Source organism: Haliotis rubra, unplaced genomic scaffold (genome assembly GCF_003918875.1).
Source record: "Haliotis rubra isolate DU_JTF1 unplaced genomic scaffold, ASM391887v1 Scf215, whole genome shotgun sequence".
NCBI classification, from domain to species: domain Eukaryota; kingdom Metazoa; phylum Mollusca; class Gastropoda; order Lepetellida; family Haliotidae; genus Haliotis; species Haliotis rubra.
This window is the reverse complement of record NW_025766170.1, coordinates 532771-551756: the sequence shown is the minus strand read 5'-3', so window position 1 is coordinate 551756 and position 18986 is coordinate 532771. Positions and strand designations below refer to the sequence as shown.

The 18986-nt window shown below is 39.8% G+C and overlaps 1 protein-coding gene across 1 annotated transcript; it reads left to right on the top strand.

Moving 5' to 3' along the window:
- The first annotated feature begins 8981 nt into the window (after positions 1-8981).
- LOC124276903 (beta-crystallin A2-like) lies at positions 8982-18636 on the top strand. The gene is made up of 4 exons (XM_046712570.1): positions 8982-9040; positions 9620-9651; positions 17314-17453; positions 18515-18636. The coding sequence occupies exons 2-4, from the start codon at positions 9649-9651 to the stop codon at positions 18630-18632; spliced, it is 261 nt and encodes an 86-aa protein (XP_046568526.1). The 5' UTR covers positions 8982-9040; positions 9620-9648; the 3' UTR covers positions 18633-18636.
- The last annotated feature ends 350 nt before the right edge of the window (positions 18637-18986 follow it).

Here is an 18986-nt window from a genome sequence, read left to right as displayed (position 1 = left end):
ACAACTTTGATGGGAGTGCCATTTAAAGATAGTTCTGGATCTTTATGCGGCTTACATTTTCTACAAAAGTGTAGACAATTAGTTTTGGACTTGGAAAACTTAAAACCGTTTTCAAGACACCATTTATTTATTTTATTTAAACACAACTGCAATTGCCGTTCAATAGTATGCATATTTTTACCGCGACAAGAAATATTAAAATCATCCACAAAAAGTGATCCATCAATGGAATCGGTTAAAACCTTGGATAAACTGTTGACCTTGATACTAAATAAAGTGACAGACAAAATACTGCCTTGAGGGACACCCTGATCCTGATTATAATGGTCAGACAGGGTTGAACCCACTCGGACTTGAAATTGTCTGTCCTTTAAAAACCGTGATATAAAAAGAGGCAAACGGCCTCTCAAACCAAAATCATGTAAATCCTTTAAAATGCCATGCTTCCAGGTCGTATCGTATGCTTTCTCGAGATCAAAGAATATCGATACGGCATGTGAGAGAGAGAGAGATTCTTTATTTCCTCCAGAAATCAATCCGAAGATTATTGATACATGCAGTCAATCAAACATACAATACAATAGTATTTACAAACAAGACAATGTTATTCATAGTTGACAATTGATATGTACAGAAACATTCACAAAGGGATGGCGTCACTTGTGACTCCATTAAAATACAAACTCAAGATATTGTTTCAAATGATAGACATACTTTGCAAAGTTTATAATGACAGCATGGTATGTGTCCCGCACTAGGGATCGTGTGAACTGTGTATCTGCACCTTGGAGAGTTGACAGCATTTCCTCGTCTTCCAACATTTCAAAATTTACATAGGTTTCAACATCAAGTAGATCAATCAGAGATGAGAAAAAGTTATTTCGGAGACGATTGCATTTTTAACAAAGGATTCTAAACGTACCAAATGATCAATGGTACTTCGATTTTTCCTGAAACCACATTGAATAGTTGTAATAAGGTTATTGGTTTCAAGATACCAAGTTAATCTATTATTCACCATACGTTCCATGGTTTTACAGACACAGCTAGTTAGAGAGATCGGTCTGTAATTAGACGGATCTGTATGATCCTTGCCAGGTTTTCGTATTGGGACTACAATGGCATTACGCCATGAAGGAGGAAATTCTCCAGACGTCCATATTTTGTCAAATATATCTAAAAGTGTCATCAGACATGGTTCAGGTAAGTGTTTCAGTAGCTGGTAATGTATATTGTCATCACCCGCTGCAGTGTCATGAGCTTGCGCAAGAGCAGTATGTAGCTCATGTAATGAAAACACTTCATTATAATCTTCACCGTTATGTGAGTCGAAATTAAGTTTTGTGTTTTCCTTTTGTTTCTGATATCTCTGAAACTCAGGGACATAATTTGCCGATGATGAATGTTTGGCAAAGGTTTCGCCAATTTTATTTGCAATGTCAGATTTATCAGTTAGCAAGTTATCACCATCTTTAAGATGGTGCACAGCTGATTTTGAACCTTTACCTTTTATTCGTTGAACCATGTTCCAAACCTCAGACATTGGCGTGCGTTAATTAATTTTGGAGACATAATTTCTCCAAGATTGTCGTTTGTTTTGTTTAAAGGTACGACGCGCCTTTGCATTAAGTATTTTAAATTTATTTAAGTTGTGGACAGTTGGGTGATGGCGGAAATAACGCTCAGCCTTTTTCCTCGCTTTTCTGGCTTGTCTACAATCTGTATTAAACCATGGTTTTCGTACATGTGGAGTCGTAGAGGACTTCGGTATACACTCATCAGCTATTTGCTTTAAAATGTCAGCAAAAGTTTGAATGGGATCAGTTATATCACTGAAATATTCAGGTCGCAGTTTCGATGTGCATAAAGTTTCATATAAAGACCAGTTAGCCTTCGAAAAGTTCCATCTTGTGTGTGATGGAGAATCAGATGGAGTTATTTCTGAAAGCATAGTTGGGAAGTGGTCACTTCCACAAAGGTCATCATAAACAGACCAATCAAATTCATTCAAGAGGTTAGAATCTGCAAGAGACAAATCCAGAGAGGAATAAGTGCCAGTTGCAGGATGCAGATAGGTGCTTGAATCATCATTAAATATGCACAGGTCATTATTGGAAATGAAGTCTTCAATTATTTTACCTTTAGTATTAGTGGTAGTACTGCCCCAGAGTGGGTTGTGACCGTTTAGGTCACCCATGATAACACATGGATTTGGGAGTTGATCATAGAGTGATTGAAGATCAGTCAGCTGAAATGTCGATGAAGGGGGAATATACAGAGAGCACAATGTAAATGCTACACCCAGAGTAAGTCGCATTGCAACAGCTTGGAGATTAGTGTTAAGAGTAACAGGGCTGTGAATTACATTCTGTCGAATAAGGATAGTAGAACCTCCAGTGGCTCTATCACCTGGAGGGGAAAAATAACTATAGGCTTCAAACTGACGTAAGTTAAAATTATCTGTCTGTTTCAGATACGTCTCTTGCAGACAGAATGCTGATGGTGTTAAATCCTGGATTAATAGCTGTAATTCATTAAGATTTGTCCGGAGTCCTCTACAGTTCCACTGCACGATATTGGCAGATAGACCTATTTTTTAGGCGGATTAATTGGGGATCTACCCCGCACCGTTTTCGAGGGCGACAAGCTATGTGCCCTAGAATGGACGTTTTCGGACACGTCCATGTCCTCAAGTGATCCGTATTTGTTAAATAACTTGATTTTATCATCTGACCCCTTGGGGGCTCTGCCACTTTGTTTCTTTGAATCTGGCTTCGGTTTGCCTTTGTTCTTAACGATAGGTTGAACGTTTGACGTTGATTTAGACCTTTGAGTTGACTGAGAAGTGTCACGGTCATAAGATGGTTCTGATTGGACTTGGGGCGTACCAGGAAGTGGGTCTGCAGTTTGTGTAGACATTGCAGGTAACAAAATCTGAGGAGAATCTTTTTTGATCCAAGTCAAGTTCGTCTGACAGCTTACAGAGGATTTAGTTTTTGTGGGGGTTGTTTCTGAAGATGCTCTGGCTTTGGAAGCATAAGTTTCCTTAATTTCCGGTCTCAAGACGAGCTTTTTGGCATCAGAAAAACTGATATTTTGAGTAAACTTGATCTTATTTATCTCCATCTGCTGTTTCCAAATGGGACAGTCTTTTGAGAATGCTGAATGATCACCTGCACAATTGGTACACTTCTTAAAGTTACTGACACAATCTTCTGTTGTATGTGTCTTCTCACTACAGTGAGCACACACAACAGACAATGTGCAAGTACTAACACCATGACCAAACTTTTGGCATTTAAAACATCTCAGTGGGTTTGGTATGTACGTGTCGACAGTAATGTTACAGTACCCTGCCTTTAGTGATCTTGGAGCAGTTGGAGAAGAAAATGAAAACAGATAAGTGTTTGTTGAAATGGTTTCCTGGTTTTTACGTGTTGTAAAACGCTTTACATATAAGACCCCTTGATCTTTCATTTCTGAAACAATATCAAGTTCAGACATGTCGGTGAACAATCGATCTCGGTCTCTTACAATTCCTTTGCTGGTATTAAGTGTTCTGTGAGGAGATATCGAAACCGGAATGCCGACGAACGTTGCAGTACTCATCAGGTTATTAGCCTGTCCCCTTTTGCTGCATTCAATAAGCAGTGCCCCTGAACGTAAACGTTTGATGTTTTTAACATCACCAGCTATGCCTTGTATGCCTTTTTGTATAGCAAAAGGATTTAACTTCAGTCTGGTGTTATCTTTTGTCTCCATCACTAAGAAGCGTGGCCAGTAATCAATGGACGTGGACAGTCGTTGGTCGCTGTCATCTGGATCAGTGTCAAGTGGACGCTTTTTTTTTGTAATCGGGGTTTCGTAAGCCATGGTTAGTTTTTAATGGTTCATCATCCGAGCTCCCCACCCACCACGGAGTATCACAAGGACAATGCTAAAAACAAGTGGATCTCCAGCTTGCAGCACCAAGGATACTCGGATGATATACTCAAGCAGAAAAACTAAAAGATTAATCTTTCCACCAGATTGGCCCATGAGCCATCGCCTTCTGGCACCAGCATCTAGGCAAATTTCTACTTTTCAGATGTTTCAAAAAGCAGTGTAGAATAATAAACAAGCACAATACGTTTAACAATATGTATAAAAATACCAAGCCAAAAAGTGAGTGAGCAATGAAAGTAGAGTGCTCAGGGCTCAGCATGACCAGCCGATTGGTTGAACCGGGCCCATTCAACCACCCGTCTAGGTGAAGTAAGGGGCGAAGTGGTGTGTTGGGCAAAGGAACACTGTTCCTGGAACCAGTGCCCTCAACCACCAGACTCCCGTCCTCCACCAACACAGGGGCGCAACCCACGGCCAACAGGTTGGTGGACCAAATATCCCCCCGGGTCCACAACGGGGGGTTGAAGGGCGCTTAGCGTTACCCAGCACCCACCACGAGGAGGTGGCCCTTCATGGGTGCCTTAAATTTATTTAGGTTATGGACAGTTGGATGTTGGCGGAAATAACGCTCTGCCTTTTTCCTCGCTTTTCTGGCTTGCCTACAGTCTGTATTAAACCATGGTTTCCGTACATGGGGAGTCGTAGAGAACTTTGGTATACACTCATCAGCTATTTTATTTAAGACGTCAGAATAAACCTCAATAGGATCAGTTATATCACTGAAATATTCAGTTTTTAGTTTAGATGTTGACAAAATTTGAAATAGGGTCCAGTCCGCCTTGGAAAAATTCCATCTTGTATAAGATGTAGAATCAGAGGGATAAATTTCTGATAGGATAGTTGGAAAGTGGTCACTTCCACAGAGATCATTGTGGACTGACCAATCAAATTCATTGAGGAGGTTAGAGTCTGCAAGAGACAAATCTAAAGAAGAGTAAGTGCCGGTTGCAGGATGCAGATAAGTGCTTGAATCGTCATTATATATACACAAGTCATTATTTGATATAAAATCTTCCAGTATTTACCTTTGGTGTTCGTGCTTGTACCACCCAAGATTGGGTTATGACCATTGAGATCACCCATTAGAATACAGGGTGTCGGAAGTTGGTCATAGAGGGCTTGAAGATCAGACTGCTGGAGTACTGAAGAAGGCGGAATATACAGAGAGCACAATGTAAAGGTAACGTGAAGCGTGAGTCTAACTGCAACAGCTTGGAGATTAGTTGTAAGTGCCACAGGACTATGGATAACATCCTGTTTAACAAGTATTGAATATCCGCCGGTGGCCCTGTCACCTGAAAAAGAATGATAGGTATCGAACTGACGTAAATTAAATGTATCTGTCTGTTTCAGATAGGTTTCCTGGAGACAGAATGCTGAAGGTGTAAAATCTTGGACTAATAGCTGTAATTCATTAAAATTAACCCTTAGTCCTCTACAATTCCACTGTATTATATTTTTGGAAAAAACTATCTTTTTGGTGGGTTGATTGGTGATCTACCCCGCACTGCCTTGGAGGGCGACAAGCTATTTGCCCTTGGGTGGATGCTATCAGACACATCCATATCCTCTAGTGACCCGAATTTATTATACATCTTTATCTGATCTGACCCTTTGGGTGCTCGATCTGGTTTTGAAGTTTCTGCTCTTGATTTGATTTTGGTCTTTCCGGTGTGTTTCTCTTTTCTTTCACGCTGAGAACTAGTTGGTGGAATAGAAGCTGGTGGAATAGAAGTTGGTGGAATAGGAGATGATTGACCCTGCGAGAGGGTCTGCTGTGCAGGAAGTGATTTCTCCGTCTGAGTAGACTGATCAGGAGAAAAGCGTTTGGGAGCGTCAGAGTTCACCCATGTCAAGTCTGTTTGGCAGGAGTGTGAGGAAGTAAGAATAGTATTTGTTGAAGAACTTTCTTTATGGTTTGGTACGGTTGAAGTGCTGGCGATGGAGGCATAGGTTTCAGTATGTTCCGTAGAATGAACAAACTTTTTTGCTTCAGCAAAGCTGATATTTCTGGTATATTTAATCTTGTTTATTTCCATCTGCTTTTTCCACATAGGACAATCTTTAGAAAAAGATGAATGACTACCGTTGCAGTTGGCGCATTTTTTATAACTATTGTCACAATCTTCTGTTACATGTGTATTCTCAGCACAGTGAGCACATGTAACAGACAATGTGCAGTTATTCACACCATGTCCATACTTTTGGCATTTAAAACACCGCAGAGGAGTGGGGATGTACATATCAACGTTCACATTGCAATAACCAGCCTTGATTGATTTTGGAGGATTTGGCGCGGAAAACGAAAAGAGATAAGTGTTTGTTGGTACAGTTTCATTATTTTTACGGGTGGTAAATCTTCTGACAAATAACACTCCTTGGTCCTTCATCTCAGATACGATATCAATCTCCGTCATATCTGCAAAGAGACGATCTCTGTCTCGTACAATCCCTTTGCTAGTGTTTAAGGTTCTATGAGCAGAGACCAGAACGGGAACACCAACAAACATATCTGTCGATAGCAGGTTGGTTGCCTGTTGTTTCCTGTTGCATTCAATTAAAAGTGATCCTGAACGCAAGCGCTTAACGGTCTTCACTTCTCCTGCTATGCCATAAACACCTTTTGAAATCGCAAAAGGATTCAGTTTAAAGGGAGTCTTATCCAAGGTCTCAACAATCAAGAAACGTGGCCAGTAATCAACTGTAGTGGAGGGTCGTTGGTCATCATCGTTGTCAAGAGGACGTTTTGTTTTCTTAGAGGGGGTTTCGTATTCCATGGTGAGTGTATACTGATTCATCATCCGAGCTCCCCACCCACCACGGAGTATCATAAAGACAATGCTGATAGCAAGTGGATTTCCGACTTGCAGCACTAAGGATACCCGGATGATATACTCAAGCAGAATAATTAATCCACCAGATTGGCCCATGAGCCACTGCCTTCTGGACATAAGACTCTAGGCAAAACAGTACATTATAGTTACTTGATCGAAATGCAAATATATTATCATAAAACTGCCAAAAGTTGAATAGTTTCTAAATTGTGTATAACAAACATGCATGTACAGGGCTTAGCATGACCAGCCGATTGGTTGAACCGGGCCCATTCAACCACCCGTCTAGGTGAAGTAAGGGGCGAAGTGGTGTGTTGGGCAAAGGAACACTGTTCCTGGAGCCCTTGCCCTCAACCACCAGACTCCCGTCCTCCACCGACACAGGGGCGCAACCCACGGCAAACGGGTTGGTGGACCAAATATCCCCCCGGGTCCACAACGGGGGGTTGAAGGGCGCTTAGCGTTACCCAGCACCCACCACGAGGAGGTGGCCCTTCATGGGTGCCTTTATGATTGAAGAAGGAAGAATGAACCTTTTCACATTATTGAAAGCAGTTCTTTAAGATGTATTTGTTTCGAATGGAATGCAATAGTTAAATCTCAGCGACGAGATAGTTGAAGTCTCTATCAGCATTATGACCTGTGTTCGGACAAGTGAAAATCCATTTGCTATCCATAACACTATCACAGCCATGAACAGAACCGTGTAAAACACCAGCATTAAATAACTATGTTTATAAGGCATGCAGAATACCATATTGTTCTTAATTTATTAATGCGGCCAGCCATTTTTAAAGACGTTAAAGGGTCAGAAATATGAATTCACAACATTTAATAACGACAAAGGCCATTCCATAGTCATGAGACATCTAGCAATAACAATTTACTTCTCTATTAATTACTGTCAAACAGTGACGATACATGATGGTGGCATTCGTCAAATCTAATCCGGGACGAACGTAGAAACCTCTGAAGTGTCAAACGTCAAAATGTCCTCCACATGTCAAACTGTTTGAAAACTGTATACTGTGGTGTTTTATTTTTGGATTGATGGGTTGTGATTCATTTTGTTGAGGGACGGAGGGGCTCCCTAGTGGTTAAAGTGTTTGCTCGTCATGCTGAAGGCCATCGGGTTCGATTCCCCACATGGGGACACTGAACTCACTGACACACTCATTTTCATGAAGTTTTCCATGACAATTCACATTACAAACATAAATGTACCTGAAAGTAACGATTTCCCATATATATTTACTACCTACGAAAAGGACGTGTGCATGCCCCAAATGAAAATTATTTGCAGGTAAGAAATGTATAGAGACCATGTACCATGTTGCGCAGTGGAATTGAAAACTAAACTAACTAAAATTAAAGTACCGAAATATGCTATTTGGGGAACTGTGAGTTCTGTGAGTTATTATTTAACGTCACATCGGCAATATTTCAGCCATATCGTGACGAGAACATTTGACATTGTAATAGAATATATATAGTTATTATAAAAACCTGCCGACGAAGGACAGTAAAAATACTAGTGGAGCCCAGGTGCAACCCTCTTAATGCCAAAGTTCCTTCCTGATGTACATATGTTTTATTAATTTTATGCAGCAGGTAAATCCAGCGCCGTGCGAGCACATTCTTGAACAACGAACGTTCACGTTTCAAATGTTCAATAAATGTGCGTCAGAAAAACAACATTCGGCTACAGGTGGTTAAGGCAACGAGTAACAATTGTCGAACGTCACCAACCCGTTCAAATACTGGAATATCGCACAGCGGGATAGCCAAACACCCCCATTAAAACACATGCCAATGTCATCTGTACTGGCACGAGTCCAATACACCCAATACCCTCTTCGGTCAAGACGTTCTGACAATGTTTGCCAACTACTGCGTCTTTCGTTTTCTGCTGGAAAAAATGTGGTTTAGACAATCCTTTCTAGTCTTTAACAACAGATTGTGTGGAGTTCCCAGAATATATTAAAAACTAGGTTTATGTTTATTTGCGTTGACGTTACTGGAGTTTTAAATTTCTGAATGCTGCTTTTTTTCTTTAATGGCGTTTTCCTGTCGTGTCCGGTTCAACTAAACGGGCAGACAACAACTACCTAGCTCCTTTGATAGGACACCTGGATCGTTCTAAATTACGAACATGCGTGGGTTTACGGATCTAGCCAACTATAAATAGCTGCCACCACACAAGTTCTTCACTCCAGCCCCGGACCAGACACAGAAGACATCACGGTCATCTACAACTCTAGGTAATATTAATTTTTCCGTTTGCTTTGTTAAGACACTTGTGAATTTTGTCTGTGATGTGAGCTTTTAAATATACTGTTTTAAGATGACAAATTGTGTTCTGTATTTACGACCGCCTTTGCTTGTTATATTAAATTTTAATATTACAAAGTTAGTTTCGGTAATTTAGCGATATGCCGATATTGTTGGATGCTTGACAGGCGAAATATCAGAAGCTAAACTGTCATACAGAGCACTTCTTGTTATGTCAATACAATACAAGGTTGGACAGGCAAAAAATCAAAACCATCGTATTATTCAATATAGAAAAAGTACGTGTCAGCCTTATCCCTGATAAAAACATGATTTTTCTATGTGTTGTACAAGTCAGACCTTTTTGTAATATATGTAACTGCGAAAATCCTGAAACTTACTACCATAGCCCACATTATGCAGATACTAAGGACTGTCCTTTGGCCCCATCTCTTGTCATAGATGTGTTTATGGGTAAATACCTAGTGATCAGTGGAAATATTTTCAAAGACTTGATATTTCAGTATCGCGACTTCATTACTCCGTTTAATTTATGCATATCCTTTCAGGTTTGGAACCCGAACTAGCTTCAGGAACAATGGTATGTTAATTTTAAGTTCTTCGTTTAGTTTACAAGCAATAATATAGACACACCCACAATTACAATAATGTCAGATATGTAAGACATAGGGCCAGCCATATGATGTTGGTTGTTGATGGTCTGGTTGCTGATGGGTGGTCACGGGTGGTGGGTGGCGGTTAGGGAGAAGGATTGTGATATTTTTCAATGGTAACTTTGCTTCTAGAAAACTGCAACAAAGTGGCAAAGTAACTAAATTGCACGGGCTGTATGTCCTGAAAATAATTTATTGTGAAAACAAATCATTTGCCTCCTTTTTCTGAGACAATAATATTTTAAAGTGGACGTTGAAATCCGATTGTATAGCTAACTAAGATCACAGTCACGTGAAGCGAAAAGTCAAGTTTTATCACGTTCTGTGTATCGTTTTAATTTTAATAGCATTTGTTATTATATCTCAACGTCGTTCTTATGTAAAGTACAAACGTTTAACTACATTCCCTTGACAACTGAAATGATACACCCATGCCTGAAAGTGGCTTAAATGACACAAACAAGAAATGAGTATTCCATGAGGCTGAATGGGTGCCACTGATGTGTTTAAACATTGTTTGCAGTGGTTCCGCCATTCGTCACCAATCGCCCCTTTCCGTAACCTCCAAGAAGACTCCTCCCCGTCTCAATCAATCAATATTTTATTTCGACAAGCCACCATTGGTGGTACAGGAAAAATACAAATAAAGTTACAACATAAATTATAAATTGGTAACAGTGAATATATTTAGTGTATTCATCTTTTTATAGTGTTACTGATAACTTTTTATAAATCTTAAAATATTTTTAACGATTGGATAATTACATGTATCTAAGGTAAACAATAGTTTAAATGTTGCGAGATTCGGCCATTTACTGTTATAAATCGGGATGTATTGTGATCGCATGTTATAAAAAACCCGAACATTTAAATAAGTAATGGAACTTGCCCTCTATCGCCGGTGAATTACAAAGATTACAATTTCTATTTTGTCTTGGTATATTTTTCCAGCGCCCAGTCTCTACTGGTAAATGAGGATTCGATATCAGAAATGATATAATGAGCCGAGAGACGTAGGCAGGTAATAGGACGCATTATTCAAACAACAGCAGATCTTTGAACAGCTTATAATAATTACCCTTTGGACTTTTATTAATATCTTTCCTCCATGTCTGTATAAAATGATCTTTAAGAGTTGATTTTTCCACAGAGACTAGCCATTTAAGAACGTATGGTACGGATTTACAACTTCTTTATTATTTACAACACTACGTTTCTGGGCTACTTCTTGACCCTTCGTCAGGTGAATGACAGAATATGATGATGATTTGGAGTTTAACGTCGGCTTTTAGCTGTAGCCAATGTCGCCGACGGGGTAGGTGGTGGGTAAGATAATAATAAATAGGTTTGAATAAGGAGTAAACCACCGTACCCAAAAAATATAAATAATGGGGCATTAACCTAGGAGTGATTTTGAAATGAAAAACGTTAAAACATGGGAAAAATAAATAAATAAAAAGCCGGTATTAGGAATGGAAAGGGGGAGAGAAAGAAAAAACAGTACAATTGAATTTATAGGGATAAGAGGTAGAGTAATAGCTGAATAGTAGTAGTGAAAATGTTGGACCTATGGTGTTTGGTAGGGGTAGTGGAGGGGAGGGAGATGATAAGGAGTATATAGCATAGTGGGGCATGAATATGAATGCAGGTGAGCTGCATAATTAATATAAGGGGATTTAATAAAGAAAGAAAAATGGATTAAGTTGGTAGGGGGTGGGGGAATGGGGGTGAGGGAGCGAAGAAGGCTGTGGGTAAGGGCCGTGGCTATAAGTGAAGGTTGGAGGTGAGCTGGCTTGGGTGAATGGCATTGACCTTACGTAAGAGAGGTTGGGCTGGTTTGTTTACATTTTAGTGGACTGTGATTGGCTAGGGGATGGGCGCGGACCTCGCAGCGGATTTAGGGCACTATTGATGAATGAAATTTACTCCCGGGTCTAAATGTGTAGGCATGTGCTGGTGATAATATGGGTAAATTGAATTTTGACGCCTGATCTGAATATATAAGCTAGAAGTGAGTGGTAATGAGAGGGTTTGTTTGGGAGGTTCTAAATTTTTTGAAGTAAGTTGGAGTTTTCAAGGAAGGTGGCTATGGCTTGGAATATATTGGGCGGGTTGTGGGGGTTGAGAAGGAGATGAATGTTGTTGTGGTATTTGGTGGGAATGTTGTTGTGTAATTGCTTAATGTTTGTTTGTTGCAGCTGGCAGTGTGTGAATATGTGGTTTATGTCTTCATGGGTGTTGCAGTGAGTGCATAATCCGTCCGGGTGTCTGTTTTGTTTGTACAGTGTGTAGTTTAAGTTAGTGATGCCTGTAATTAATCTGGTAATTGCCCTGTCGATGATTTTGATGTTAGAATATGTGGGAATTTTTCTTATTGGGGATTTGATAATGGATGTGACCCAGGTTGATTTGTTTGTGTTGATGTTGTGTTGAAAGTTGGTATTTGATATGTTTGTTTTAATGAGTTTTTTAATTTCTGATTTGGATGTGTGGAAGTTGAGGTTTGGTGATGTGTGGGATGTGGCGAGTTTGGCTGCTGTGTCGGCGGTGACATTTCCTGTGATGTTTGAGTGACTGGGTATCCATGTGAATGTGATGTTTTTGTTTGAGCGTGTGAGTGAGTCTGTTTGAATAATTATATTGTGAATTAGGTCTGGGCGCGATTTAGAATGCATGTTGTGAAGTTGTTTGATAGAATTGAGTGAATCGGATAGTATAAGGAAGTTTGTTTGGGGAAGGGAGGGTATTACGTGTAATGCAGTGAGAATGGCAGTGAGTTCGGCAGTGTTTATTGTGGTATAGTTGGTATAGTGAAAATTTGTTGTGATGGGAGGGGTTTGTTGAACGTGAATGCCTAGGCCTGTGGGTTTGTTAGAGCTGACTGATGCATCTGTATATATGTGTGTGTGATTGGGGTAGGTTGTATTTAAGTAGTTGTTTGTGATATTAGTTATGGTGGATTGACGGGTGTTTTAGGTAGTTGTTTGAGGATTGTGTCAAGGGACATGTCTGTGATGGGAGGGGGTTTGTCGTGAATGTAGCTTGTAATGGGAGGTGTGTGTTGTAAGGTGTTTAGCTGTTGTGCATGTAGCAGACTGTATAGGTGGGTAAGGCATGATGCTTTGAGTGGGTTTGATTTGAATTTTTTTAAGTGTAGATTTTTTTAATGTTATTATATTTGTTTGTGATTAATTTAAATGTGGGGTTGTGTTGGGCCCCAGCCCAGTAAGTGAGTGTGGTTTGGTTTATTCTTTGTGTGATTGAAGAGGTGCCTGTGAGAGAAGAAGTAGTGTGTTAAGAGAGGTACCACTCCTCGCGCCGAGGGCTAGTTTAAGGGCTTTGAATTGGATGGAATTAAGTTTTTGAAGATTATGGAGGGGGTAGTAGTGGAAACCGGTGCGGCGTAGTCCAATCTCGATAATATGAGAGTTTTGTATATATTAATGAGGGTATGTTTGTTGGCACCCCAATTTGTGCCGCTGATGGCTCGCATTAAGTTGAGATCTTTTTGACATGAATTGACCAAGTTATTAATATGGGGTGTCCATGTCATGTGGTGGTCGAAAGTTACTCCTAGAAATTTCGCTTCTTTTTTGAATTCGATTTCTTGGTTGTTTAAGTGTAGTTTGGGGGTATAATTTTGCATATGCTGTCGTTTGAATAATATGCCCACGGGTTTTTTAACATTGATGTGGAACCCCCATTTTTGGGCCCAATTTTGAATGGAATTTAGCATTTTTTGAATTTTGAGTGATGCCTGTTTAACTGAGGTTGAGGAAGTCCAAAATGAAATATCGTCTGCGAATTTGGCTGACAGAATATGATTTACAGACAACATATGTAGTGCGTACAGGAGGCCAGTGAGATGGGATTAAAGATTGAGATGAGCAAGGGGATTAAGTGATATGTTTACCTCTGTACATCTCAATCAAAACATATCAATTAACCTCTTGATCTCTGTACATGTTAATCTTTAATCCCATCTCACGGGCCTCCATACCATACGTTGTTATGTTATGTATACTAGGGGTATCAAATACATAAGTTAAGCCACAACTGTCTAAAATACTTTTTTTTATGTGAGTTATCCATGCATCATTATTACGGAGATTGACGGTGTTGTGTAATCTGAAGAGTTGAAGAACACACAATGCAGTTTCTACATTATACCAAAATATGATAATCTTTTTAGCTATTATAATGTTCACAGGGAAACGACCCAGTTTACCACAAACCATAAAGCTAGGAATTGAAAATCGTAAAGCAGTAGTAAATTTAAGAAGATTAAGGTGAAATCTTTCAATATTTACAATATTTAACCCCATGATTGTTATGTGCGAAAATCAGACAAACCAATCAGAACGCTTGTAATGATTGCGGTGCCTTTCATAAAAATAATAAAGAGTACTGAAATCCTTTATGTCATTATGTCATTGTTTAAAAATCATAAAACATATAAATCGTCATATGGAAAGTACAAATAACGTAACTAACAGAATTGTGCTGCTTAGTGTGAAGTTTTTAACAAGAATAATACGATTGACGCTGAAAGATCAAATACACGCACGTGCTTTTGTTTACATAACGGCTCCTATAGGTCCACTGTATTTCTGACGATCTTGCGGACTTGTTTTGGAGATTGTACGTGCGCTCCCCAACATTTTTAGGAAATATAGTTATAAATCGCAACGAGTTTTAAAGCAATAATATTATATCTATATATAACTAATCAACTATAACCTTTAACATTGGGCTTATATTTCACATCTCTAGAGATATTTTAGTCTGACTATTTGGGGGTCAGTCATATATTTGGCAGGAAGGTTACATGAACGTTTAGTTTGAGAAATATTTTAGCGTTGTTTTAGAGTATCTGCTTTGATATTTAATATAGATGAAAAAAACATCAACATGATTGTATTTGCATATTCAACAAGACAAATCCCATTAATAATTCTTAAATCCTATTTAGAAATATGCATTTGTAAATATAAGGTGAACAGCTGGTAATAATCACGTTAGAACATGTCTTTAACACATATTTTGATTTCCTCTTTTAGTTGTACATATCAAAGAGGTTTCATTCATATACACAATAACAGCAATAACATGACTTGTTTGAGTGGCATTTTAGAAGTTGAGACGTACAATATATAACAAGTTTTATGGATAACAACTTCTTTATTTTCGTGAGTGCGACGTTTCGATACAGATTCTTGTACCGTTGTCAAGCAAGAGTGATACATGAAGTGTAGGAGCTGCATATATATACTGTATATAACAATGAAACAACATAATAGACAAAGGAAACAACATAATTGCCATGATTGGCTAAGCAGTAAGCTGATGAAGCCAGTAAGTACATAAAGGATAGTGAGTGGAAGCCAGAGATGTAGTTACAATGAGATGTTTATACAATGGATGCGATGTTTATACGATATACTGGGCTTGGTGGAGGAGTGGATCATAAGCAGATGGAATGAAGTATCCTTGGTCACGGTTGATGGTAGGCTTGTGGCGTTTGATGTGAATGGCTTCTGTGAGCTTGCGTTTAGTGAAGTCCGTTTGGTTGTTGGCGAGAATGGTGATGTCGGACCACTCTATTTGATGATTGGGGTTGGCTTTGATGTGGTCAGAGATAGCTGATTTGGTGTCGGAATTAGCAACAGAGGTGCGATGTTCTTTGACTCGGGTGTTGATGGGTCGGGATGTTTCACCTATGTAGCATTGTCCACAATCACAGTCTATTTTGTAAATAACACATTTCGGGTTGTTGTTGTTGACGGTGGGTTGTTTTCTTCCGTTGGCATGGAGGAGGTTGTTGAGGCTGGAGGACGCTGAGAAGGTAGTGTCTATTCCTGCCTGTTGTTTCAGGAGTCGGCTGATTTGGTGTGATGGTTTACCAATGTAGGGAATGGATATCTTGATGGGGGCTGATTCTGGTTTAGACCTTTGGCAGGAGGTGAAAGCGTTGCTTCGATGGTTCTGTTGACTATTTCAGGTGGGTAGTGGTTGCATTCCACAAAGACTTTCCTCAGGTGTTCAATTTCTTCCTGTAGGTTTGTTGAGCAGATGTTTTGGCTCTTCTGGTCAATGTAGAGATGACGCCGGTCTTGACTTTAGGTGGGTGGTTGGAGTTGTAGTGGATGTATTGATCCGTATGAGTTGGTTTTCTGTACACGGAGGTCTGGAGTTGGTTGCAGGAGGTGCGGGACACAAGGACATCAAGGAAAGGTAGTTGGTTGTTCTGCTCTGTTTCAATGGTGAATTTGATGCGGGATGTTGGCTGTTGAGATGGGCGAGGAGCTGCTTTGGATCTTGCTGAGGTTGGAGGACGACGAAGGTGTCATCCACTTTGCGGTACCAGCAGGACGGTTTGAAGGGTGCAGTTTCTAGGGCCTTCTCTTCCAGGTCGGCCATGTAAATTTCTGTTAGGATGGGGGATAGTGGGGAGCCCATGGGAAGTCCGTGGATTTGCTCATAGATGGCATCGCCCCAGGTGAAGTAGGTGGAGTTGATGCAGGCGGAGGTGAGGCTGATGATAGAGTCGGTAGAGAGGCTGGTGTTGAGGGGTTGTTGGAGGTTGTCAATTCTGTGACGTAGTGCTTGAAGGGCTTCATCCCGTGGTACATTGGTGAATAGGTCCACAACGTCGTAGCTGATGATTGGACCTGGGTTGGTGATGTGTTATTTACAAAATAGACTGTGATTGTGGACAATGCTACATAGGTGAAACATCCCGACCCATCAACACCCGAGTCAAAGAACATCGCACCTCTGTTGCTAATTCCGACACCAAATCAGCTATCTCTGACCACATCAAAGCCAACCCCAATCATCAAATAGAGTGGTCCGACATCACCATTCTCGCCAACAACCAAACGGACTTCACTAAACGCAAGCTCACAGAAGCCATTCACATCAAACGCCACAAGCCTACCATCAACCGTGACCAAGGATACTTCATTCCATCTGCTTATGATCCACTCCTCCACCAAGCCCAGTATATCGTATAAACATCGCATCCATTGTATAAACATCTCATTGTAACTACATCTCTGGCTTCCACTCACTATCCTTTATGTACTTACTGGCTTCATCAGCTTACTGCTTAGCCAATCATGGCAATTATGTTGTTTCCTTTGTCTATTATGTTGTTTCATTGTTATATACAGTATATATATGCAGCTCCTACACTTCATGTATCACTCTTGCTTGACAACGGTACAAGAATCTGTATCGAAACGTCGCACTCACGAAAATAAAGAAGTTGTTATCCATAAAACTTGTTATATATAGCAATAACATGTACGAGTGCTTCGGTGATATTAAGTACTATTAGAATCAAACAGGAATAGAGTTATCGTTCTTGTTTAAAGTAGTTCTGATGTTCATGCGCCAATATGAAATCCTTCCAGGGGCTTGTCCCGGAATAACACGAGTTGCTCACGATTTCATGTGGTTTGGCGACAGAAGCATTTGTTAACATTTGTAATCTTTGGTCAAATTCAAGTTTCAAAAGTATACCTTCTTTTGTCTAGCAGTTATATGTTGGAACGTCACACAGTTTATCCAAGATACTTTTCCAGGCAAACTGGGGCGGCTCTCCCAAAGTGACCCTCTTCGAGAAACCCAATTTTTGCGGTTGCCGTCTTGAAGTCTACAGGAATCTTCCAGAATTGGGGAACTTTGACAACTCGGTTTCCTCGGCCGTTGTACACGAGGGAGAGTAAGTACGGGTGTACTCATTGCGGAAAGAATTGACATCCTCCTCCACCGAAGGAGTTTATGTTCTGCACCAAAGAATGTCCTCCGTCCTTTTCTCTAAATAACTTCGTGTTAGACCCAGTGTTTGTAAGGATTTAAACAAATTCAAATTAAATTAAACAATTAATATTTTTACATGGACATTATCCTCAGGAGTTTCTGAGATTTGTGGCTGACAAAGTGTTTATGGTCTTTGAAGAAGAAAATCGTCACTTAATTAAACATTCCATCGCAAACATCCCAATACCTTCATTCTCAAAAGAAATGAAAACCAGTTTGAAAAGCCCACCAGTAATGTTGGCAAAGACCTGTCCAGATCTGTCTGAGGGTACTTTTGTTGTGTTCTCAGTTGATCAAACTCTGGTGTGTCGAATTCCATATTTTCTCGAAGTGATTGTAGTTTCCTGGCTTAGTCCTTAGTGACAAGTGTTCGGTTTCTTCTAACCTTTTTCGTCAGTCAACAAATGGTCAAAATTACATGTAGATCATAGGGATTACTACATGAGTTGTCTGTTAGATATCATTTATCTTACACGAGTTGCTTCAAAAGACTGTTTTGATATCTTTGCACATTTAGGATCTGTACTTGTGTAAATGTTCCCCGGTAGATACAGGAAGTTAAAACACTATATTTTTGTTATTTTTAGTTTAATTGTGTTTCATTGCAGAACATTCTGTTTAAGTTACAATCGCGAAAATATCATGTGTAAAGGTGTTTGGCACGACTAACAGGTTTACGTTCGATTCAAGCACAAGTAACTTATCAATGAATCAGAAAAGAAGTCCAGCATAATCTGACCCTTGTTCATCACCATAGAGTAGCCAATCACGGGCTTGGAAATAGATCGCATACATGTTTGATACCAGCCTTCTCACACGGGTTTCTCAGCCAGATATGTGCATCTCAGTCAATATATAAGTTCAAATTCATTCATGCTATTTTATTATAAGCTGAACGTGTTTTTGAGAGTAGAAACGCACGGGAATGATGTTTTTTTCATGTTTTAATGTTTTCGCTTTTAGTTGGGCCCTTTACTCCGAGATCAAATACTCTGGAGCGCGGTTGGTCATAAAAGAAGGACAGTGCTACGCTACACTTCCTGGCGTGAATAACGCTGCTTCCTCCATCTGTAAAATGTGAGGTGCGTATCTTTGTCGTTTATAAGAAGGCTCTTCAAGACATCGTCGCTGCATTCAATGGCTACTAGATGGCCTTGTGAGATGATTAAATGGTTGACTATCTGACATAGGGTGTGCGGTCGGAAGGATCTTGTTTTTTTTCACAAAGATAATGTGCTCCCAAAATTGATGTAAAACTATGTGTTCTTGATTAATCAAGAAATTAAATCGTTCGAAAATGGACATTTCTCGTGAAATGAAATATTTTGGGTCTGAAAATGTTGGGATCCGTCTTTAAGGGAAATGAAATGCAGGTGTAGACTTCGAAGCGCTTTCTCAAACAAGAATAACCTAACTGAGTTTCGTGAAATCTGGT